The sequence below is a fragment of the Rana temporaria genome, chromosome 7, assembly GCF_905171775.1.
Source record: "Rana temporaria chromosome 7, aRanTem1.1, whole genome shotgun sequence".
Lineage (NCBI taxonomy): Eukaryota > Metazoa > Chordata > Amphibia > Anura > Ranidae > Rana > Rana temporaria.
The window spans coordinates 96,821,426-96,847,168 of NC_053495.1; the positions used below are offsets into that span (position 1 = coordinate 96,821,426).

General features: G+C 46.1%; 1 protein-coding gene across 3 annotated transcripts in view; it reads right to left on the reverse strand.

The window, feature by feature from the left end:
* Positions 1 to 25,743, reverse strand: part of C7H1orf112 (chromosome 7 C1orf112 homolog) — a 414,829-nt gene that overhangs the window by 369,792 nt on the left and 19,294 nt on the right. For all 3 annotated transcript variants that reach the window (XM_040359710.1, XM_040359708.1, XM_040359709.1), the window contains exon 4: positions 17,518 to 17,622. In XM_040359710.1, the coding sequence (XP_040215644.1) occupies positions 17,518 to 17,622 (105 nt within the window). The remainder of the gene's footprint in view (positions 1 to 17,517; positions 17,623 to 25,743) is intronic.

A 25,743-nucleotide genomic window follows, 5' to 3' on the forward strand; every position in this document is an offset into this window, starting at 1 on the left:
TAGGAGGGTACTTTTACCACTCGATATAGTCTGAATGTATTTATCTAGATCTTCTCCGAAGAGTCTTCCCCCATGAAAGGGAAACCCTGCCAGAAGTTTCTTACATGGGGGCTCGGCCGCCCAGTTCTTTAACCATAAGAGCCTTCTCATATGCACTACTAATAGTGATAAACGAGATGCCTGCTGGATGGAGTCCTTTATAGCATCCACCGCAAAGCATAAAGCTCTGGGAATATCAGATAGCTCCTCTGCCTGTTGGGCAGGGATGTCTTTCAGCATCTGTTTAGTCTGGACCTTCAAAGCCTGACAAACTCCGATAGCAGCTACTGCCGGCTGTACCACTGCTCCTGCCGTAGCAAAGGAAGCCTTTAAAAGTGTCTCTAAACGTTTATCAACCGGATCCTTAAACATTTGTATGTTTTCTACCGGACAAGTTAATGTTTTATTTACGCACGAGATGGCTGCGTCCACAGCTGGGGGCGCCCATTTTTTGGAAAATTTCTCTTCCATGGGGTAGATAACAGAAAATCTTTTAGGCGGCAAAAAGACTCTGTCCGGTCGTACCCAATCTTGGTAAATCAATTCCTCCAACAGAGGATGGACCGGAAAAACTGCGTCATTCAAGGGGGCTTTTAAAGAGCCCAAGGAGGACACTATCGGAGCCCGAGGCTCCGGTAAGGGCAACTTAAATGCCGATCGGACCATGTCTGTCAAGGACTGGATCCACAGACTTTCTGCTTGGGAGGCAGAGAATGGTTCCTCCACAGTAGAATCCTCAAGCTCTGAACCTTCTAGGTTCTGGTCCACCAGGTCCTCCTGAGATTCTAAGTCTCCTAGGGAGAGAACCTCCGCATCTGAGTATACACACTTTGGTGAAGGGGACCTAGTCCGCTTTTTGTCTGGCAATGAATTAGCGATCATAGCTGCCAATCTTTTCTCTAGCCCTCCTAAGGAGATAGCTAGCATTTCCTCAGTGATAAACACCGGGTTGGGAGGATCTGGGCCAGCCTCCGCACCAGACCCCCCTATTGGCTCAACCAAGGCGGCCATCCCTGGGTCAACAGGTGGGGAGAGTACTGGCATAGCCTGACTCATATCCTCAGAATCTGAGGGGGAACCCTTTTGTTTTTTGGTATTTTTTGCCCCTCTAGATCCCGAGCCTTTGGGAGCCATGGTACAAGACCGAGGTACCCCAGCATACAATAACTGACTGTTTGTAGCTAGGAAAAAATTACGTGGTTAAGGGAACAGTAGTATTACTAATGTCCCTAACCTGGTGGGGCTCCGTATGTTCCAACAAAAAAGAACCACTTTTTTTTTTTTCAATACATTATTATATATATATATATTTCCTTTACCTTATTAAAGGCTTTTTTTTTTTTTTTTTTTTTAAACATACAGCCCCACCAATACTTTACCAGCCTCCAACCTGCTGCAAAGAGGATTTTTGGCTTAATAGATATGCATAGGCTAAGCCTAGCATGTACTACCCCTTTCCTGCCACCGGGGGTCACTAGTGTGCCGCTCTGTGTCCTCTCGCTCTCAGCTCAGTTTCAGACTGAGCCATAACGAGGACCTGCTTCAAATAACAGAGGCGAAAGCCCGCCTCTTTCGCCGCCGGCCTGCCCGCCCCCCCCCCCCCCCCCCCCCGAACGGCGCGAAACTGCTCTATTAAGCGTGCACGCGCCCGCGCGCGCGCCCGTATGTCAGGGGAGGGGAACACATGGAGACGCGCTGCCAGACTACAGGAAGCATGGAGAGGATCGCCCCTACGGCTGCAGAGCGGCAACTTCAAAAACCCCGGCCAGGTAGGACTTAAACACAGGCCTCTTAAAGGACACATTTATAGCCCTGAGACAGATCTCCAAAAAAGACCTTCCCAACCAGCGGGGCAGCAGGTAGCCAGTAAAGAGATGCCTAGACAGGGGGATCCAGTCATGGGGGGAAAAGTTAGATCATCCAGACATAACAGACATAGTGACCATGGTGCCAATGCAGAGCATACTCAGGCAAACCCCCCGCAGATCTCCCCTGGAGAGTCCACTGTCGGACCAAGTCCCGCAGACCCTCCACTTACCTGCTCCATGCCGCAGGACGTTTGCCAAGCAACAACAGTCCAATCTTCTCCCATCTCCGTGGGTAAAGTAGTAGACCATCAGGTACTGGGGTCCTAGGAAGGAACCGACTGACCTGGACCTATATAGCACCCTGGCAAACAGGATACTTTTGGCTTAGAAAAAGCTCTAAGTCCTGGGCCCAGGGTCCATCCCTCTAGAGAGGGCATTATAGGCAAAACCCCACGGTTTGGGGCCCGGGTACTGTCCACTTTGGCGCTGAGGCACTTTGGACAGATCCGGTTAGCCCGCCTTAATCCCAAGGATACAGAGGCAAAGCTAATCCATGACCAACACCTAAGACACTGGCGAAAAAACTGAGGTACTCCTCCTATGGGAGGGGGTTATATAGGGAGGGGACTTCCTGTTTGAGATTGCCAGTGTCCATCACCTGAAGGTACTCCATATAACCCACATAGTAATGAATATGCCGCTCTGTGTCCCGTGATGTACGAGAAAGAAACAGTCATTTTCAGTATCGTTTTCGGCACCAAATAACCCATTCGGTGCACCCCTAATTCCGAAACCAAAGAAAGGCAGTGCCAAAGAATATTTAAACTACCGCACGATCGCACTCATCTCACATGCTAGCAAGGTTATGCTGAAAATTTTACAAGCGAGGTTTCAGTAGCATGGGAACCGAGAGCTACCACAAGTACAAGCTGGGTTTAGAAGAGGCAGAGGAACTAAACATCAAATTGACAACATTCGCTGGATCATGGAGAAAGCAAGGGAGCTCCAGAAGAATGTCTACTTCTGCTTTATTGACTACAATAAAGCCTTCAATTGTGTGGATCACAACAAGATGTGGTAAATACTGAAAGGAATGGGAATACCAGACCACCTCACCTGTCTTCTGAAAAACCTATGCAAGTCAAGAAGCAACAGTTAGAACAGGACATGAACAACTGACTGGTTCAAAATTGAGAAAGGAGTGCGGCAAGGATGTATATGGTCATCCGGCTTATTTAAACTTATATGCAGGAGTACATCATGCAAAATGCCAGGATCGATGAATCACAAGTCGGAATTAGGATCAAAAAAAGTGTGCAAAAGCTGGCCTGAAATTAAATATCAAAACTAAGATCATGGCAACCAGTCCCATCTCTCCTTGGAAAATAGGAGAAAAAAAATGGAAACAGTGACAGATTTCATCAGAGATGCTTGCTTCTTGGGAGGAAAGCAATGGCAAACCTAAACATTATAAAAAGCAGAGAAATCACCCTACCGACAAAGTCCCAAATAGTCAAAGCTAGGATACTCTCAGTAGTAACCTATGGCTGTGAAAGTTGGACCATAAGGAAGGCTGAACGCTGAAAATTTATGCTTTTGAACTATGGTGTTGGAGAAAACTCTTGAAAGTCCCTTGGATGGCAAGAAGATCAAACCAGTCAATCCACAGCACTGGGCTGTGGAGGGGGCGGAAGCAGCAGCCGTTTTAAGCTCTCATCAGCTTGCTGAAAGGCTGAGCAAGGTGTCGGTCCAGGCATGTGGGCAGAGCCCGACTCCATTGTCGCGATCTTGCACAAGCCTGGACCAGCTCTGACATCAGCCAACAGCAGGCTTCAGCCCTCTGTCTGCTAAAAAATGGGTCACAAGAGTGCAGAACAAATTGCACTCCTGTGATCCACAGGAGAAGTACAGCCAAAACGAGCTTCGGGTGCACTACTTCTTTAACAACTATCTGCCCTGGCTGAAGCACTATGAAGAAAGCTTGGCTGAAATACTCCCAGGGACATTGCTAGGTGAGGTCTAGGTGTTACTGCTCATCTCCACCATCACAGGAGGTTTTTCTGATTCAACCCCTCCTGAAATGTTTGCTCTCCCCCCTGAGAACTCCCTGAGCTCAGCGTTTAAGAGTTCACTGCTGTGATGGTGAAGGTGAGCAACAACAATTAGGCCTCACTTAGCAATGTCCTAGTGTCATGTACCTGGTGGTGAAAGAGCCTGATACAGGGAGGAAATTCTCTCTTACACCACTGACTCAGGACCCTTGATAGAGCAGACCGATAGCACAGGAGTGCAGAGTGGCATGAGTGCCTATTGGTCTTGCTAGCAGCAGGTCTGGATGGACTTTCAGGAACAAGCAGAGGAAGACTGTCAGGAGAAGACCACAGCAGAGCAGTAGTGCCGGATGAACACCAGTGAGCAAGAGACAGGAGCAGGATAAGACCATCAGTGTACCACAGTGGAGCAGGAGTGGATGGACACCAGTGAGCAGGAGCAGGCTGAGACCATCAGTAGACCACAGTGAAGCAGGAATGCCGAATGAACACCAGTAGAATAACGGCAGAGGCTGGTAGCAGGCAGTCCAGCAGCGATGGAGACAGAAACAGAGTCAGACGAACCAGGTCATACACAGATGAATCCGGTACAGATGCGTAGACAGGAGAAATGTCAGGATGAAGGTCAAATTGGTAACAGAACAGTGGGGTCTGTAATCAAATAGTCAAGACAAGCCGGGTTGATAACAGTCAGATGCAGATTTAAAGGTTGCAGGTATGCTCAGCAATGCTTTAGACAAGACAGCACTGAAGTATAGCACAGGCTCAGTTTAAAATAGGCCGCTAGTCACTAATATGAGCAACAGATGTGAGTGCATATGCACAATTCCCATTAGCATGAACAAGAAAATGTATTTGCCTGTACCTTTACAAAAGGACGTTATCTAGAAGAGCCATTCTGTCCGTTAGAATGTCCTTCTTGACAGCTAGCAACGTCCTGGGGAGTATGCCAGTCAGGCTTCAGATTAACGCAAAATTATCTCAGTGCCGCTCAAGGTTGTAAGGTTATTCGCACTGACTGTTGTATATACATTGTTAATTATGAGGACATTATTAAAGGGCATCTTGCCCAGATAAGAGAAATACAGAATAAGGCCAGAGATATTGCTAAAGATGGATGGAACCCCCTTTAAGAGGAGATTAGGAGGTTTTGGTGATTTTATTATATGGCATAGCAACATGGTTACAGAAACTAGGCACTTAGAATGTGATGTTCCTATTTCTCATATTTATTTTTTACTTCCTCATCAGGCTATGCCTTTGTGTGAATACCCACTATACCAACAGATGGTCCATAAGCCCTGATGAACCTATTATTCTGAGAAAGCTAGGAGAGAGCTAAACAGGAAGTCGTCTCTCTGCGCCAATATGGCAGGCGTTACCAGCAATCAGCTGAATGTAATGCGGAGAAGAATGGTGTCAAACAAATGGCGGGAAATGACATGGACTTTCACTGTATTGTTCATTTAAGCACAAGAGACACCATTTTGTTTACAATGTTGAAATGTGTTCTGTAACCTTCATGTAACACAGACACAACTTCTGCTAAAAGCTCTCCGTCTCTACTATATTTTGCAATTGTTCCATTAGCTTTTAACAACATATTTCTATTTGTTCGTTTTTAATAACATCTCACACCATCCCTTTCTTATCTATGTATAAAATAACATGCAATACATTTTTCCTGACATTTTAAACACAGTGATTGCATCCTCTGAATCTGTTCCTGCAATTGCAGTTAACTTTTATTTTTAGAGCTACAACCAGAAATTTCAATAAAACAGTTTTTAAAAAGGTCTACACCTATATCTATATCAGAGCAACTTTTTTATACTTCTAACATGTACAGTCCGCGTTTTTTTTTTTTTTTTTTAGGCTGTACATACCTTATAATCTATATTTGCAATCCGGCTTCCGGGTACTTCTCCCCGCAGGAGTAGGTGTTTCTATGCCGAGGAGGAATCTCATCTGGGAGGTTGCCCAGATGATCGACGTCCTTTCAGAGAAAGTTCCCCCCGGAGGATAAGGCCCCGCCCCCCGTATTGCATAGGCGAGTCACGGCGTTTCCGAACAAACACGAATATGCAGAGCTGCGAGTCGGCTCTATACGGCACCTGCGCACCGACTAGGAGCCGTGTAGAGCCGACGGCGCAGGCGCCGTCTAGAGCCGACTCGCAGCTCTGCATGTTCGGCTTCTTTCGGAAACGCCGTGACGCGCCTACGCAATATGGGGGGGGGGCCTTATCCGCAGGGGGGAACTTTTTCTGAAAGGACGTCAATCATCTGGGCCAAAAAATGCGGACTGTACATGTTAGAATTATAAAGAAGTTGGTCTGATATAGATGTTATTTGGGTGAACCTCCGCTTTAACTGCATCGACAGTTTAAAGTGAAAGAACAAAGCCATTAAAAAATGTCACTTTTTAACCTTGCAAGGGAACTATAGGGAATCTCTATTTTAAGTACTCTATCCATCAATAAAAGTTTTTAAAATGTAAGTATTTCTTGGCTTAACACTTTTAGCTACCATTCACACAACGTACAATACAGTATAAATATAACAATAGTGTAGCAAAATGGACTACAATTGTAAAGCACTGTATCCTGGGTCTTTCAAAGCTTCACCTGCCCTAGTGCTCAGTGTATCAGGCGACATATTTGTGTGCCCAGCAGAAAGGACTGTGGGACGAGTAGTTCTCCCGCCAGATAATTGCTATATCTGATTATGTGGGAGGTAGAATCTCGTGCCAAAATAGTGAATAAATATAAATAATAAATAACCAACTTTAAGTGAGTAACCTGAGCTGCTGTCCAAGTGATTGCAATAACGTGAATGTGTGAAAGAAAACGGACGCACTAGGAATAGTTAAACAGTTTGAATTTGACTAAACAAATAATCAAAATAAAAATAATAATAATTATAAATAACCAGCAATTCTATTCATAAGTAAAATACAATAAGACAGGCAACGCCAAATGGCCCCTTACTTAACCACTTCCAGACCTGCTCATGTATATATACGTCCAAATTTTAAAGATGGATATCTCGGGAACGGCAGCAGATGCTGCCACAACCGAGGTATCCATCTTTAGTGCCGACGGTCCTGTACACAATAACGGCGGTCTTCGCGGCGGATTCGCCATGAGATCGCCGTTATCGGTGGCGGGGGCAATTCTTGCATTTTAGTTAATTATGAGATCTGAGGTCTTTTTGACCCCAGATCTCATATTTAAGAGGACCTGTCATGCTTTTTTCTATTACAAGGGATGTTTACATTCCTTGTAATAGGAATAAAAGTGATCAAATTTATTTATTTTTCAGTGTAAAAGGTAATAAAATAAAAATAAATAAGAAAACAAAAAAATAATTTTTTTAAAGCGCCCCGTCCCGACGAGCTCGCGCGCAGAAGTGAACGCATACGCGAGTAGCGCCCGCATATGAAAACGGTGTTCAAATCACACAAGTGAGGCATCACCGCGATCGTTAGATCGGCGTAACATTATCTTTCACAATATATAAAAAAATTGGGCCAAATTTATTGTTGTCTTATTTTTTAATTCAAAAAAGTGAATTTTTTCCAAAAAAAGTGCGCTTGTAAGACCGCTGCGCAAATACGGTGTGACAAAAAGTATTGCAATGGCCACGATGTTATTCTCTAGGGTGTTAGAAAAAAAAATATATAATGTTTGGGGGTTTTAAGTAATTTTCTAGCAGAAAAAAACTGTTTTAGTCTTGCAAACACCAAATCTGATAAAAACACCTAAGGTCTGGAAGTGGTTAAGAAGTGCCTTAACCCGGCACTGAGGCTGGTCTGCGTTGAATGATTGTGGAGATAGGTCCCACGCTCCAGGAAGCCAGCAGCGGCGTGCGTTCCACCTCTCTGCAGGAGAGGACCAGCGTGACCGGAAGTGCGTCGGTATTCGCGGAAGCTGACGACGTGTCAATCACGAAACGTACGTCGAGGCGCACTGGTCACGCAAATACTGACGCACTTCCGGTCACGCTGGTCCTCTCCTGCAGAGGTGGAACGCACGCCGCTGCTGGCTTCCTGGAGCGTGGGACCTATCTCTCCACAATCATTCAACGCAGACCAGCCTCAGTGCCGGGTTAAGGCACTTCTCAAGTAAGGGGCCATTTGGCATTGCCTGTCTTATTGTATTTTAAATAAACTTTATTATTCTATGGCGATTTCTCTTCAGGTTTGCTTTATGTGATGCTGGACCTGCTGCCATCGGTCTATTTGGAGCCTGGATGTTATGGTTTTAAACCCATGCTTACTTGACCTCTTTTTAGTTAAAGAGGTCAACATCTTCTGGTAAGGTGCCATCCATGAGCACTTTGTTTGCAGTGATTATTTTTTCCTTTATCTCTGGTGGAGGTGGAAGTCTGCACAGAATTAGTGGATACATCTTGCAAGTTTATTCACCGTAGTTTGGACTGTTCTATTGCACATTTTTGGCGATTATCTCCCTTGATTAGGGAGCTTTGCACTCTGATGGACTTTTTATATAATTTATATTCAATGTTTTTTTATTATCTCACCATTCACTTTAATTAATTCACTTATGAATAGAATTGCTGGTAAATTAATAATTATTATTATTTTTATTTTGACTAATTGTTTAGTCAAATTCAAACTGTTTAACTATTCCTAGCGCGTCCGTTTTCTTTCAAATCTGATTATGTGTCCGGACTACATATCCCAGGGATCTTTTCTGCTGTTAGGAAGATTGCTGGGAGTAGCTATAAAAGCGGAAAGCCCGCCCGGCGCTCTCTCCCTTCCGGGCCTAAAGCAAGACGGACCTCTCCGTGAATCCCAGGAGGGGAGGTTGCGTCCTACCGTGCAGAGTTCCACCCTCCAACCCATAACCTGAGGAGCCCAGCTCTGTCGTTTGCTGTCGGACATCCTTCCAGTGTCTGCCTTTCGCTGTGTGTCATGCTTCACATTGGGAGATCAAAACAGAGGATCCGATGCACAAGTGTCGCTACACGAGTTCCTGTCTGGAAGACATCAGAGCTGTCTGGTCATTGGGGAGAGGGAAAAAAATCAACCAACCTTTATCCAGCCTGCATCACAGTATCACTGGAACACCTTGTACAGACACCGTAGCAGACAGATACACCGCAGAGCCCGGACCACATCCAAGGAATGCAAGGCAACAGCCGAGGACACAAGGATGGAAGCACAATGTCCTCATATAGAAGAAATGCCGAAACAACCTTAGGAAGAAATGAAGGATGTGGGCGCAGCACCCCCTTGTCCTTGTGGAGGATCAGATAGGGAGACTTGCAAGACAAGGCTGCCAACTCAGAAACCCTCCTGGCAGATGTAATAGCCAGGCTACCTTCTGAGAGAGTGTCAATAAGGGGATCTCCCTAATGTTCTCAAATAGCGGTTTCTGAAGCACCGAGAGCACCAAATTAAAATCCGACGGCGGCCGAACAGGAGGGGCCACATGTCGAACCCATGGGGGACACTGGGGCATACAGAGGTGTTCATGTGTGGGGGTTGCACCCAGTGCCAATACATCAACACAGACAAAGGATCCCAGGTAACGCTGTATGGTAGGCACCTTAAGGAGAGGGAGAACCCGCTACGCAACTATATTGCCTTACAGGTGCAAGCACTTCCTTTTTTGCAATTTGGGGGGGGAGGGGGGGGGGAAATGGACAGTTCTCTATGCACAGGAATTGGGGCTAATTATATTGTTATTTGAATTATAGGCCTATAGGGGCTCTCACAGCGGCACTCAGGAAATCCATTGGAGCCACCCACCGACTGCGGGATTACCTTATTTAAGGCCCCGATAGCGCCACATCCTAACTGCTGAGCCCAGACTGGTAATTTCACTTAACTTACTAACCACCAACATGCTAGGTTTGCCCTGTACCATTTACCATGTTCCTCTCCTTTTCTCTTTTATTTTTTATTTCCTATTGCTGTCTTCTCCTCCCCCTTTCCCGTCCCCTTTTTTTCTTTTCCTTCCCTTCATTCCTCTCCCCTTTCCGTCGGTTTTCTTTCCTCTTCTGGTAATAGTTCATAGTAAATAAGGGTATCGTTTGATTTTTTTGAACCTCGATCCTCCTCCTTTATTTCAATATTTTCTGAGACGGATTTACTTTCCCCCTATAGCTAGGCAATTTTCTCTCTTTTCCCTGTCACCGATTGATCTCTTTCTTTTTTATACCGGGAGAAGAATGGATTATGACTGTATGCCCTATTTCCTCTCCCATTTACTAGCCCCATACGGGATTTAAAAAACCAAGGACACTGCTGCCTACAAGTTATCTCTAGGACCTGTATTTATCAGCTTCAAGTTGAAGTTGGGGTCTAAATTGATGTTTCTCGATATTCATTATCTCCACAACTTACTCCTAATGGGTTCTTCCTATATGGAGCCATTTGTATTGGTATGCAACGCATACATCACGTAAAGCCACATTGCAATCTTTAAAGCCATATACAGTTACTCTGTCATATTTCCATCCCTCTATGAATCATCTTTTCTCTTTTTTCATTACTGTTTGAGTTAAAAAGAATTGTGACCGCACTCACCCCTGTTCGCTACCCCTGATGAAGGTTGTATACCGGAAACGCGTCAAGATGCCAGGGATCATTACTCATAGGAGAGTTTCAGTGCCATTCTTTGTTTTTTCGTCCTATTGACACCTGTATTATTACGTACATGAGCTACAGTCATTTTGGTTCATGTGTTTACAATTTTTGTATGCATGTCTGTTGACATTTTCCATTCCAATAAATACCAATTTCTATGTATATCCCAGTGTCTGGCTTTTAAAGTCCAATTTCTAGGGATGTGGCCAGTACATTGGGCTCAATGACATAACGATTACCTCCACTTTCTTCCAACCCCTTGTACAAACGTACTCACCAACGAATGAGCCGCCAGGGGACGCTGAAAAAAAAAGGACAGCCAAGGCTGAAATCTGTCCCTTAATGGTGCTTAAAGCGGGGGTTCACCTAAAAAAAAAAAAACATTAACATTAGATTCAGGCGAGTTGTTAGAATCACAATCGGGTGTTTTTTTTTAAATCGTTGCCGTACATACTGTTTTATAGATATATGTTCACCGTGGCTTCTGGGTATAATCTGCGGGACTGGGCGTTCCTAATTGATTGACAGGCTTCCGACCGTCGCATACAGCGCGTCACCAGTTGCCGAAAGAAGCCGAACATCGGTGCGCAGGCGCCTTATAGAGCTGACTTGCAGTCCGGCTTCTTTCGGCAACTCGTGACGCGCTGTATGCGACGGTCGGAAGCCTGTCAATCAATAACACCCAGTCCCGCAGATTATACCCGGAAGCCGCTGTGAACATATATCTATAAAACGGTATGTACGGCAACGATTAAAAAAAAAACACCCGATTGTGATTCTAACAACTCACCTGAATCTAATGTTAAAACATTTTTTTGGGGTAAACCCCCGCTTTAAGGCAAGTTTTTGATCCACTCCCCGCTGCAAAAATAGCAGGGTCCTGGAAACCGAATATATGTACGCGGACGCCACCCCATCTCCTCACACAGAGATGTAGGCCTTCCACGTGCAATGATAAATCTGAGAAGATGACTTCTGCGCCCTCAGCATGGTGGAGATTACCAAATCCGACAGGCCTTGGTCCCCTAGCACCTAACATTCAACAGCCATGCCGTTAAAGCCAGCAACTGTAAAGCAGGATAAAGTATAGGACCTTGCGACAGAAGGTCTTCTTGCATCGGCAGTAGCCAAGGAACATCCGCCACCATCTGAACCAGGGACGCCAAGGCCAATCTCAGGCAAAGGAGTCGAACTACATCCGGATGTAGCGACCATTCCCCTTGGTCCAGCATCTGACGACTTAGGTAGTCTGCTTGCCAGTTTTCTATGCCCGGAATGTACACGGCTGATAGAGTCGGCACGCGCCGCTCTGCACACCGAAGAATGTGAGCGACCTCCAATGCTGCAGTCGAACTCCTCGTTCCTCCTTGATGGTTGACATATGCCACTGCCGTGGCATTGTCCAACTGGATCCTGACTGGGCGTCCCTGCAGCCTCCGTGACCATGTGGAGAGGCACCGCCTGATCGCCTGAACTTCCAGCACATTGATCGGCAAGCAGGATTCTTCCTGCGTCCAGCGACCATGTGCAGACTGAACGCCCCAAACACCCCCCAACCGGTCAGGGTGGCGTCCGTCATGATCACTATCCAATGAAAAGGAAGGAACAACCTCCCAGACTGAAGGAAGGACCGGAGACCTCAGCCACCAGACCAGGGATTCCCTAAGTGGCTCACCCGAATCTGACAATCCAGAGACAACAGACTTGTCCCATGTGGACAGGATCTCCTTTTGCAAGACTCGAGTGTGAAATTGAGCATATGGTAGCGCCTCGAAAGTGGCCACCATGAGACCCAGGACTCGCATGCAAAAGCGCAGGGACGACCATTTGCGGGACGCCAACAGCTTCACCGCATCCTGAAGGGAGAAAAACTCTAAACCTCTGAGGAGTCCAAAATCAAGCCCAGGTACTCAACCAAACTCCTGAAGAGTCTGGCTGGTGATCGCCACATCCTCCTCCAATTCTGAGGGGGAAGCTGCTCTCAGAAGGAGGTCATCCAGGTAGCCCACGATTGCGATTCCTCACTGTCTGAGCAAGGCCAAAATCGAGGCGAGCACCTTGGTGCCGACATCAGGCCAAAAGGGCAGAGCTACAAATTGGTAGTGCTCGTCCCCGACCGCAAAGAGCAGAAACCTGATGCCCGACGCCAGAAAATCCCCCAGATGGAGTGCAGCGACCACAAAGGGAACGTATTCTATTTTGAAACTTTGTACCTTTACAAAGCAGTTGAGGGCCTTGAGGTCCAGGACCGGACGGACCCCATCCTTCTTTGGCACTACAAACAGATTGGAATATAATCCCTGAAACATTTCCGGCGGCGGTAAAGGTACTATCACCCCGCGCCTCAGCAGGTCTTGCACTGCCCCAAACAGGGCATCTCGGTGCGCCGGAAGAAGATGGAGGTTGGAGGGAAAAAACCTGGTTGGCGGACAAGAAAGAAACCATCTTGTATCATGATGACACCAGTTCACAAACCCACTGGTCTACAGAGCTGCAAACTCCCGAAGGCGACCCCCTACACGAGAGTCAGGCGGGGGCAAACCTTAATGCAGTCGTAGATTTGCTCGCAGGCTTGTTTGGCTTGCAAAACCGGCGGCCCTTGTCGGCCTGGGAATGCTTACTTGTGGATCCGGGGGGACGGAAAAAACGCTTCTGAACGGAAAAGGAGGGCCCTGGCCTACGGCGTGGCTCCTTACCTTTTGCCTGTTGCTTTTCCAACTCTCGGTGCAACATTTTTGCCCATTCAGTGAGCGTCTGGGACACCAGAGCCGTGGCCAATACTGGTCGCAATGCTGACCCCCACCACCGTGAACAGGGACCGGGCGACCGCCTCGTCCCTCCTATCGGCGGGGTCCTTAAAAGCCGGGGTCCCCTCCACCGGAATCGTGGTCATCTTGTTTAACCTGGAGACCAGGGGGGGGGGTCCACAGACGGGGAGATGTCGTACCGCCATGCGTTTTTGGACTGAAAAGGCCCACTGCGGTCGTTCCCATTCTTTGTAAATAAACTTATCAAAGTAAGTTAAGAAGGGAAACACCTTAGCAGTGTGGACCGGCTTGTGGGACCCAAAAGGGACCAACACCTCTGTTGATGTCCCCGCCGTATCCTCTATCTTTAGGGTATCCTGCACCGCTGTGATAAGTGCTCCTACAAGCGCCCTTTCCTGCGCTGACCCGGACACTGAGTCATCCTCACTGTCCGAATGGTCCTGGTCCGCATCCTCTGAAAACATCAGAACAGGGGCTGGGTGCCACAGCCAGGCCCGAGTCTGAATAACCCGCAGGACTCGCCACCCTGGCCCAGGTACTGCGCTGTGCTATTGTCGTCCGCTCTTCCTTCCAGAAGGATAAACCAGCGCTAGAGGCAAAAACTAAGGTGAAAACTACAAGAAAATGCCTGACTGTTACACTAAGGCTACAGGAAAATGGCCACGGACTTCCTGAATAAAACTACAGGAAAAAGGTGTGACCACGCTGCCCGTCCGCACAGAGGCCTTCACAATGTGCATACTAAAACACCCCAAAAACACAGGGAAGAGACAGCGGACCCCCAGCACAGAGCGCAGCCCCCCGCCGGATACGGAGAGCCCCAGAAGACCCCCCCGTTCAGTATAGCAGCGGCCCAAGCATGGGGAGGAGGGAAAGGACAGGGAGAGAAGAAGAAGAGAATGAGAGATCCCCAATTCAACCTCCAAAGGGAATGCCCAGCTGCTCCGTCCTGCCGAGACAAGTAAAATCATACTTACCCTCCTGTGGGGACTGCTGGACGCATTCCGGACAGACCCATAACCCGAGCGGTACAGGGTACAGGATATATATTCAATATTATGAATGTACATTTTTTCCACATATTAACCATTTGGTTAATAATGGGTGTGAGACATCCCCACCCTAGGAATTTTTTGAACATTAATTCCAACTTGGTAGATCCTTATACAAATACATGTTTATGCCCCCTTTATGAAACAGTTGTTTTATGCTACTTCACATTTCCTGGTTCCCACACTCGCCCAGGAGATTGCTTATTGTGGCCTTAAGAGGCAAAGGCTTTTGGTGCTGGCTATGTGGGTAAATTTTTTCTGCTCCCAATTGACTATTCTACTCAGGTTGAATTTGTAAATGTTGAGGGTTGTACCGAGGGGTTTTACCATACCTTATCTTTACATATATAAATACATGACAGTATACCATGAGGGTTGGTTATGAGTTTTGTATGTATTCTGATATTATATATCTGTTTCATATGATATTTTGTAGATCATTTTCTGACTTTATACTCCTGGAAGGGGCAACCCCGAAAAATGTAGAGTGTGCAACTAGAAGAACAGTTTCCGTGTATAATAGTGCGGAACCATCCAATACATCCAAGTTCTTCCAATTTGTGTCAGAAAATTGGATGCTCCACCTATGGTAGCATCCAGTGTCTAGCATCTACTTATTTAAGGCTTCTTTATTATAAAATTTAATATAGAAAAATATACATATTTTTTGTAAACTGACTTTTGTAAGTTCATATCGTACGATGAGAGTACATGCTGCCGCCACATTTTTCCAATTTTATCTAGTAATAGGACGAAGGTACATTAACTTTTTCATAACAAGTAGTCTCTCCATATATCAGTTATTAGCAGTTGCAACTTCTAGATTATTAGATAGTTAATTGTTTAGCTTTCGGAATGCAGTAAAGTGATTCCAGGTTGTGCTCTGTCTTTAGGGACCAAAGACTTTCAAGTGGGGGGGGGGGGTGTAGCAAAATGGACTACAATTGTAAAGCACCGTATCCCGGGTCTTTCAAAGCCTCACCATCCCTCTAGTGCACAGTGTATAAGGTGACATCATATTTGTGTGCCCAGCAGAAAGGACTGTGGGATGAGCATTTCTCCCACCAGATAATTGCTATACCCGATTATGTGTCCGGACTACATATCTTGGGGAACTTTGCTGCTGCTATGAGGATTGCAAGGAGTAGCTATAAAAATAAAAAAAAAGCCCACGCGGCGCTCTCTTCCTTCCGGGCCTGCCGCAAGACTGACCTCTCCGTAAATCACAGGAGGGGAGGTCTTGGCCTACCATGCGGATTTCCACCCTCCAACCAGTAACCCGAGGAGCCTAGCTCTGTCGGATATCCTTCCAGCACCATTCCGGTTGCCCGACTTTCGGTGTGTCATGCTTCACTTCGAGAGATCGAGTCAGCGGATCCGCTGCACAAATGTCACTACACAAGTTCCTGTCTGGAAGACATCAGAGCGGTATGGTCGTTGGTGAGAGGGCAGGTGGCCAAACCTTTATCCATTCTTGCCACAGTTACATCGGGACACCTTGCACAGACACCTTCCTACCAGGAATACTTTACTGAATTTATTTGAATATTGTGCTTAAAGCGGTAGTTCACCCTCCTTCACCCCATTATTCCATTACTTTCGGCATCGTAGCGCGAGCTACGGTATGCCGGTCTTAAATTTTTAAACCCCGTACTCACTGTGCTATTGTTGATTGAAGAATCCGACTCCCGCGGGGAATGGGCGTGCCTATGGAGAGGGAGGATGATTGACGGCCGGCTCTGGCACGTCACGCTCCCCGAAGACAGCCGGAGTAGGTCTCGGCTATTCACAGCGCCTGCGCACAGGCTATGCGCAGGCGCCGTGAATAGCCAAGCCTATTTCGGCTATTTCCGGAGAAGCGTGACGTGCCAGGGCCGGCCGTCAATCACCTTCTCTCACCAGAGGAACGCCCATTCCCCGGATTCTTCAATCAACGATACCGCAGTGAGTACGGGCATAAAAAATGTAAGACCGGCATACCGTAGCTCGCGCTACGATGCCGAATTTAATTGTCTAATAAAAAAAAACTTTTTTTTTTTTTTTTACAGGGCGAACCCCCGCTTTAAGACAACTTTAGCCTTCCACACTACAAGAAAGCCACTGTTTACCACTACACCTAAAATCACATTAAAGTGAAAGAGCTCCTACGTACCCGTGAAGAACATCACATCTGCCACGTGGACTTTGCCATTACTAATATATACAGTATTGTCTTTATTCATATTGTCTTGTGCCTTTTGTAGAAATTATTTTGCCGAGTTAGCACTGTTGCCAAAACTGAGATCTATTACCTCCCAATCCCTTTTTGTAACAACCTTCTTCTTTATTGGTTCCAGTAAAATATTCTTAGACCCTAAATGCGCAAAGTGTCCGATTTAATACTCCACAGCATACAAGGATGTCTAAACACCCAGAGTGTCAGGTGGGTTGGAATGTTCACTAGGCCAAGCCTGTGCATATGGGGAAGTAAGTCTAAGCAGTCCCCTAGGGTGCATTGCTACAATAGTTATATTTGTCATAAAATCTGCTAGTTTTTAAAGGGCAAATGTAGTCTGTGTGTTTTTAGCTATTTGTATAAAAAGAAATCTGCTAATATAAACTTTTCCTTCGGGGAGTTATTTTTTTCCCCATAATAGGCAAACGGTTATTTGAAAGGATAGGAGCACTTGTAGTGCACTTAGATCTATAACATATTTTTGTAGCACTGTAAGCATATATTTACAAAACATACAACAGTGCTGTCTGCAGATTTTCACTGTGCTGCTTTGCTGTCACCATGCAGCCAGGGCTGTCTTAATGAGAGGGCACACCTGGGCACTGCCCAGGGGCCCCAGCTGCATGGGGGGCCCCTGCACTTTCCCCAAAGCAGCTGGTCCTTGAGCCCATGCTCCCCCGAAATTGGGGGAGCATGTCATTGTTGTAGGGGCCCTAGAGCATTTCTTTGCCCAGGGGCCGATGATGCCATTAAGATGGCACTGCATGCAGCCTCTGGCTGAAATATTAAAAATCTTCTGCGCTGTTTTGCTGCAAAAGTCTAAAGGTCCCCTGCCATTCATTTTGTATCACAAGTGCAATTACAGTTTAATTTCAGTAATGTGGTATTGTTAACACAAGCTTGCTCATATTTACGAGGATGCTTTTGAACTGTAGACCTTTGAAATAATATAAAATTATACAAAATACCTGCAACATATTCCTCAATGAATTTTTCAGTTCTGTATTCTGGCTTGAGAATTCTGAAGACAGTCTTAATATTTCAACTGTTATATTGTGAAATTCTTTCACAGCCTAAAGAAAAAAAAAAAAAAAGTAAAAAATATTTGCTTTAAAAAATACATTTGAATGGAAAATATCTGCACAAACGTACCCGATATTACCGGTATTGCTTCAAAGGGTTTTACCAGGGTGATGCCTGCAGCTGCAGGCATCACTCCAATACCGTTCCTTAGAGCGGACGGTCGGCTTTATTGTAATAAAAACCGCTTGGCTGTTATGAAAAGCAGTAGGAGATGTCGTCGTTCCCCCACCCACCTCCCCCCTGCTGAATTCCGCTACACGCCTGGGCTCTCCAGTTCCACCGTGAGGCCAGAGCAACCGACACATCCGCCGGCTGGCCGAAAACCAGAACAAAGCCGATGCTTTGTTTGTGTCATGACATCACTTCCCAGATTACTGGCATCTTAAAAGGCACCAGTTTTAAAAAATAGAAAGTATTCAAAAATGCAGATCTTGAAGTTTTGAATACTTTCAAGTTCAGAGGAGGGGTTTGAGGCCTTTTAGACCACCGATCCCTCCATAAATCCATAAAGAGTACCTACCACTGCCTATTACTGTCACAAGGATGTTTATCTTCCTTATGACAGCAATAACAGTGAACAAAAAAAAAAAAAAAAACTTAGTTAGACTTACCGGCGACGGTATTTCTACGAGCCTTTCAGGACAGCACCTTGGAGAGAGCGTAGCTCCACCTCTTCACAGGAAACACTGCGTGACACCGCCCCTTTAAAAAGCAGCTGCTTCTACCATGCCTTCAGTTGTTACCGAGAAATCCTCCGACACGCTGCAAGATATAAGCAGACAATTACCAAGTCCCACAAAGAATATCTTACTTGTGATAACCAAGGGAGGGAAGTGGCTGCTGTCCTGAAAGGCTTGTAGAAATATAGTCACCGGTAAGTCTAACTAAGGTTTTCTCCCTTCGTCTTTCAGGACAGCACCTTGGAGAGGATAACCGAGAAACTTACTTCAGGGTGGGACCACTGCCTGTAAAACCTTCCTACCAAAGGACTGGTCCAAGGCTGACACCAGATCCAAGTGGTAGTGCCTTATGAAAGTTGAAAAACTGGACCAGGTGGCCGCCTTGCAGATTTGCTCAGGAGATGCCCCGGCCTTTTCTGCCCATGATGCTGCCATTGCTCTGGTAGAATGAGGTAAAATACCCACTGGAGGTTCAAGTCCTAAAGAGATGTATGTCTCTTTAATGGCTTGCTTTAACCATCTTACTGCCCTTGTTAGCACCTTCTATCAGGATGAATAGTGAAGGAGACTTCCTGATATTCTTTGTTAGTTCTAGATCAGTGGTTCTCAACCTGGGGTCGGGACCCCCTCGGGGGTCAAATGATGATTTGCCAGGGGTCACCAAATCCTGGGCTGTTCCTGAAGCCCGCACTGTTCTCCCAGGAAGGGAGATAAGAGGGGGAGGAATAAAGAAAAGGAGAGAAAGGAAAAAAAAAAAAAAAGGAGGAGAGCAAGAAAAAAACAGTTAGGGGGAGGGATGGGGAAAAAAAAACAAGGAATTAGGATAGAGAGAGATGAAAAGGAAAGAAAGGAGAACAAAGAGAAAGAGTGGTACACCCTAAAATGTACTATAAGGGGTTTTAATACTGTACGAGTGGAAGGCACTCAGGAAGAGCCAAATGTCCATGGGTTAGGGCGAAAATTACTTGTCTTGCCTTGGGTGCTTTCAACCCACGCTATGAAAATAATTTTACTGTTAGGGGTCCCCACAACTTGGGAAATTTTATCAAGGGGTCACGGCACTAGAAGGTTGAGAACCACTGTTCTAGATACTTTAGAAGACACCTCCTGACATCCAAAGTGTGGAAGGCTTCTTCCCCCGGACCCGAAAGACAGGGGCAAAAGGTAGGGAGAATTATCTCCTGTGTACGGTGAAAGATTGATGATACTTTTGGCAGGAAAGCTGGGTCTGTCCTTAAGACTAGCCTATCTGGTAGACATCTCATAAAAGGTTCTTTAATTGAAAGATCTTGTAACTTACTTATTCTTCGAGCAGAAGTTACTGCTACCAGCAGAATAGTTTTGAGTGTCAAAAATTTTAATGAAGACTCTTCTATAGGTTCAAATGGAGACTTAGTGAGAGCCTGAAGAACCAAAGACAAGTCCCATTTGGGAAAACAATAGGTCTAGGCTTTACGTTTGCCATAGCCCTAAAGAATCTGATTATTAAAAGGTTCCCTTGACAGGGTTTTTGCCAAAAAAAACTGAAAAGGCAGCTACCTGCGTCTTGAGGGTACTTGCTGCTAAACCCTTTCTCCAAACCCTCTTGAAGAAATTCTAGAACCAAAATAGTATTACTAAAATGAAAGTTCTTGCTGGAACACCAGGTATTATAGACTTTCCAGACTTTAAAGTATATAGCTCTGGTGACTTCTTTTCTACTTGCCAGGAGGGTATTAATAAGTCTAATTCTGAGACAACAGATCTGCCCTGATCGGCAACCTCCAGGGGGGTTCATCAGGGTGGCAAACGAAGGCCTCTTTGGCCAGTAGGGGGCTATCAAGATTAGCTCTGTAGATTCCACTCTGAATTTTGCCAATACCCCTGGTACCAGTTGGAATGGGGGGAATGCGTAAGACAAAGGGAATTCCCACTTGTGGGCCAACGCATCTATCCCGATAGCTTGATCCTGCCTCTGAAGAGAGAGAAGAAAGCCGGTGTCTTTGCATTTTCTTGTTTTGCAAAGAGTTCCAACTGAGGAAACCCCCACATTTCTGCCGTCATGTTGTCCGATAATATTTGTACATGCTGTTTCTTTAGGGTTAGCTGAAAAGAGAGAAGACTTAGCTGTATAGCCTTCAACTCCCTCCAATTTGAGGATCTCCTTGCCTCCGACTTTGACCAGACTCCTTGAGTTGTCTGTTCTTCCAGGTGGGCTCCCTACCCCCATGCACTCGCATCTGTTGTTACTGGAAGGTTCCAAAAAAGCCCCTTCGAGATGTTTCTTTGGTTTCTCCACCACCAGAGTGATCTTTTTGTCTTTGGTCCTATTTTGAACCTTTTTTCTAGGGGTTCCCGATAGGACCAATTCTTCAGGATGTCTGCCTGCAGAGGACGGGCATGAAATCTGGCCCACTGAACCGAAGGAATTGCCGCTGTCAAGAGACCGAGAGTGGACATAGCTTGCCTCACTGAGATCTCTGAATTGCATTGAAGAGCTTTCAGAGCTGACTGCATTTTTCTATCTTCTCTTGGGGGAGAAAAATTCTCTGTTTTACTGAATGTCTCTCGTAGCCCAAGAACCTCACCCTTTGGGATGGTAGAAGATTGGATTTTTGGAGGTTGAGAAGCCAACCCAAACCCTTTAGGTGTCCTTGGGTTATTTGCAGATTGACCTCCACCTGATCTCTTGAGTCTGCGAACAGCAGTAGGTCGTCCAAGTAAGGTACTATTGGAATTCCATTCAGCCTCAAGGGTTCCAGAGCCTCTGCCATCACTTTTGTGAACACTCTGGGAGAAGAGGAAAGACCGAAAAGCAGGGCCCGAAATTGCAGGTGCCACACTTCTCCTCCTCCCAGATTGACTGCTAGCCGCAGAAATTTTTGTGACTGGGGTGCTATTGGAACATGGCGATATGCATCTCTCAGGTCGATCAATGCCATGTGACAACCCGGGGTGAGTAGATTCCTCACAGAAAAAATTATGTCCATTCTGAATTTTTTGTATTTTATGGACAGGTTGAGAATCTTCAAATTGAGGATCAGGCGAAACTTCCGATGGTTTTTTGACCAGAAAAATGTGGGAATAAAACCCTTTCCCCTGCTGATCCTTCGGAAATAAACTTTGTTGCATCAGTTCTTGCAAAAGAGACTTCATAGCCAGGGCATTTTACCGGTCCTTTGGTAGATTTGTGATGAAAAATGGATTTGGAGGAATCTGAGAATTCTAGTTGGTACCCCTGTCCGATTAGGCTCAGAACGAAAAGGACTTCTTGTTGTTTTTTCCCCCCAAGCTGGAAGGAAGTCCTGTAACCTTCCCCCTACTGGGAGATGGTCATTGTTTTTTAGGAGTTTGTTTGGGAGGTCTAAAGAGCACCCCTCCCCTGCCTCTTCCTCTCTGAGGATTACATGACTTTCTGTGTTTGGTCTCTTTCTTTATTGGTTTGCTGAAAAGGACGAAAATGTTTCCTTTGCTGCACCGCTTTCTTTTGTGGGAAAGCTTTTTTCTTATCTGCTGTCCTGTCAAGGACAGACTCTAGTTCTGGCCCAAACATCAGGTCTCCTGAAAACGGAATTCCGCATTATTTTACTTTGGAAGCAGAGTCCCCTGACCAGGTTTTTAGCCAGATGGCTCTTCTCGCTGAGTTAACCAGCGCTGAGGATCTGGCTGTCATCCTGATGGATTCTGCTGAAGCGTCTGCCATATATTTGACCGCTTTTAGCAAAGTGGGAAAAGACTCCAATAGATCCTTCCTGGAAGTGCCTGCTATCACATGGTTTTTAAGTTGCTCCAACCAACACTCCATGTTCCTGGCAACAACCGTGGCAGCCATTGCAGGTTTCAGATTGGACAATACTGAGTCCCAGGCTTTCTTCAGTAGTCCATCTGCCCCTTTGTCCATAGCATCCTTAAGGATGCCCATATCCTCGAAAGCTAAATCGGTCTTTCTAGATACTTGGGAGAAGGCGGCATCGATTTTTGTTTTTTTATTCCAAACCAACTCTTCCTTTTCCTTCAAAAAGGAAACCGTCTTTTGAGGGCTTTGGAAAAAAAAAACTGTCCTTTTTCTGCTCCTTCCACTCTTTCTTAATAGTATCTGTTAGGATCTTATGAACTGGGAAGACTGTTTAACTTCTTCCAGACCCTGATACATCTTGTCATGTACCGACAACTAGGGTTTTCCCTCTTGGATTTCCAAAGTGGTATATATTGCCTTGAGCAATTCATCCACCTCTTCAAGCGACAGTTTATACCTAGAGGATCTTGCCTCCTCATCCTCCGAATAAACGGTTGAGGGGGGAACGCTTCCCCTTTCATCCTCAGACTCACTCTCCACTGGTCTGGAAGTGGACGGAGGGAGACTGGATTGAGAACTCTGTTCCTGGCTGGAACTCTGGCCTTTTTTCTCTACCAGGGAAAGCACTGACCCTAGGGTCTCTGCCAACTCTTTTCTTACAGGGGATAAGAGATCTTTACACTCCTGTGTAGATTCTTCCCTCACTAGGTCCGCAATGCAGGATCTGCACATTGGTTTTGGCCAAGAATCCCTTAAAGGGTTTTTGCATGAGGGGCATTTTCTTCCTGGTGCTCTCTCTGATTTAGTTGTGGCTTTCTGAAACAATAAACAGAAAAAAACCCAGGCCCTTTTTTAGGGTTAAATAAATCACCAATTAAGAGAACACACAGCACCCTTTAGCCGACACCCTATGTGCCACAGAGTCTCACACCTTGCTGTACTGCTATTAGAGCATTAATACTAAAGCAGACAGCTGCAGGTTTTAATTAGTAACACCAATAAGAAAACACCCAGTGTCATAAAAAAAGGAAATAGGCACCACTGTACCTTTCCTACCTGGGCCTGGCCGGGAACCTGGGCGCCTGCATCCGCCACTGCTGCCGATGGTTCAGCTTCCTCCATTATGGACCACCGCAGCTGCCGCCACTGAGTTTTAATAGCTTATTTTCCTTTGCTTAGCTCCTATGAGCGAAAGGAAGTCCCGGCTAGATGACCTGCCTCTTCCTCCTGCGTTCAGGCAGCTGGAACCTATTGCTGCTACGCCCTGCCGGATGTCTCCACCCACCGGAACTGGCGTCACCCGCCTTCCGGGATTCGGCGCCGCCATGCAGAGACCTGGCATGGACGCTCAGTGTGAGCACAACCGCGGCCCCCCGAACACCCTGGGCGGGCAACCCCCGACCGATCATTACTCTTGTGAGCTGGCGAAGGAAGAGACACCGGAGCTCCCCCCTCACGTACGGGAAGGAGCTGGGTTGGTCTGAGAGACCAACAAATGGATGAAGGTACTGCCAAAACCCCCCTGGAGAGTGTGCAGCCCCTCTGGTTCCCCAGCAGTGCTTCCATGGCGGAGGAAACACTAAAACTGAAGGCATGGTGGAAGCAGCTGCTTTTTAAAGGGGAGTTGTCACGCAGTGTTTCCTGTGAAGAGGTGGAGCTACGCTCTCTCCAAGGTGCTGTCCTAAAGGTGGAGGGAGAAAAGAAGTGTTAACTATTTTATTTTTTTTTTTTAATGTCCAGATAATACACAATATCGGCCCGAGAGGTGGCAGAAATATCAGTATCGTATCGGCACCGAAAAAACGATATTGGTCGATCCCTAGTGAAAACACTGAAGAAATTACACTTTGCTACAATGTAAAGTAGCGAGTATACAGCTTGTATAACAGTGTAAATTTGCTGTCCCCTCAAACTAACTTAACACACATCCATAAATGTCTAAACCGTTGGCAACAAAAGTGAGTACACCCCTGACTGAAAAAACCCTTGTTCGTCTTACCGGTAACGGTATTTCCAGAAACCTTCCAGAATCAGATACATTTTTCCTCTGGCCCCAAGTTGTTTAGAAGATCAAGTAAACCTCCACCAAAGTGCACTCGGCAGAGAAAAACAAAAAAAATAATAATAAAAAAAACACACAAACACCACCACCAGGTGAACGCAAAATAGGGTGGGAATATAGACGCTGTCCTGGAAATACCGTTACCAGTAAGACTAACGGGGGGGTTTTCCCCCCTCGCCTTCCAGGACAGCTACTTGAGAGGATAAGCAAGATACTATACCTTTGGTAGGAAAGTGCTTCAGGCTTTTGTCCCTCCCTAAGGAGAGGTCCTGGCTGGAAAGCATCTGAACTCTGTTTGACAAATGCATGAGAGGAGAACCAGACGGCAGCTTTAGAATTTTTTTTCCATGATGCCCCTGCTCTTTCTGCCCATGACGTAGCCATGGATCTTGTTGAATGAGCCATAATTCTAGAAGGAGGGATACGACCTGATGCTTTGTAAGCTTCACATATAGCTTCTCGAATCCATCTAGCAATAGAGCTTTTAGAAGCTTTGGACCCTTTCTTGGGGCCACTGAACAATACTAACAGCTGGGAGGAGCTCCTAAACCCACTTGATTTCTCTAGGTAAAGTAGACATCTCTTTACGTCTAAAAAAACAAAATCTTCCCTACTCCGCATTTTTGGGAGAGGTACAGAAACTAGGCAGGACTACTTCCTGGGACCTATGAAAGTTAGAAGATACTTTGGGTAAATAGAAAGGACCAGGTCTAATCACTACTCTGTCCCCTAGAATCCTCAGGAAGGGATCTTTACAGGAAAGGGACTGCAGATCAGAAATCCTTCTCCCTGACGTAATGGCTGAAAGGAAGAAGGAAATCTTTAAGGAAATACATTTAATGGAAGCTTCATGCAAAGGCTTAAAAGGAGCCCTTGTAAGAGAATTTAACACCAAAGATAGATCCCAAGGAGGCACATGTTTGATGATCCTGGGAGCATGTCTAGACCTGGCTGAAAGGAACCTCCTGACTAAAGGATCTTCCGCTAGCCTCTTGTCTGAGAATACAGACAGGGCCGCAACCTGAACCTTAAGGGTGCTGACAGATAGTCCCTTCCCCACTCCTCTGTGTAAAAAACCCAATATGCAGGGAGTGGAAAAATAATCTAAACTTTGCCAGGAATTAAAAGATTTTCAATTTTTCTTTTAGATTCTTCTAGTTACCAACTTGCGGCTGTCCGGGATAGTTTAAATAACTTTCTCTGAACACCCTTTCAACTGTGATGCGCCGCTCAGCCTCCAGGCCGTCAAATGGAAGGTCTGAGGGTTTGGATGCAATACTGGTCCCTGGTGGAGTAGATCCTTCCGATCTGGTAGGGGCCAGGGAAGAAAGAGAGGAAAACCAACTCCTCCTGGGCCACCAGGAGGCAATCAGAACCACTTCTGCCCGATCCTGAATTATTTTCCGGACTACCAGAGGTAGGAGGGGGAAAAGGGAGGGAAGGCGGAGGCTAGAGCGAAATCCCACGGAAAGGAGAGAGCATCTGTCCCCAAGGACCCCGTCTCTCTGACCAGTGAGAAAAATGCCGGAAGCTTTCTGTTGAGATTGGAGGCAAAAAGATCCACTGCAGGAAGGCCCCATCTTAGCACAATGTC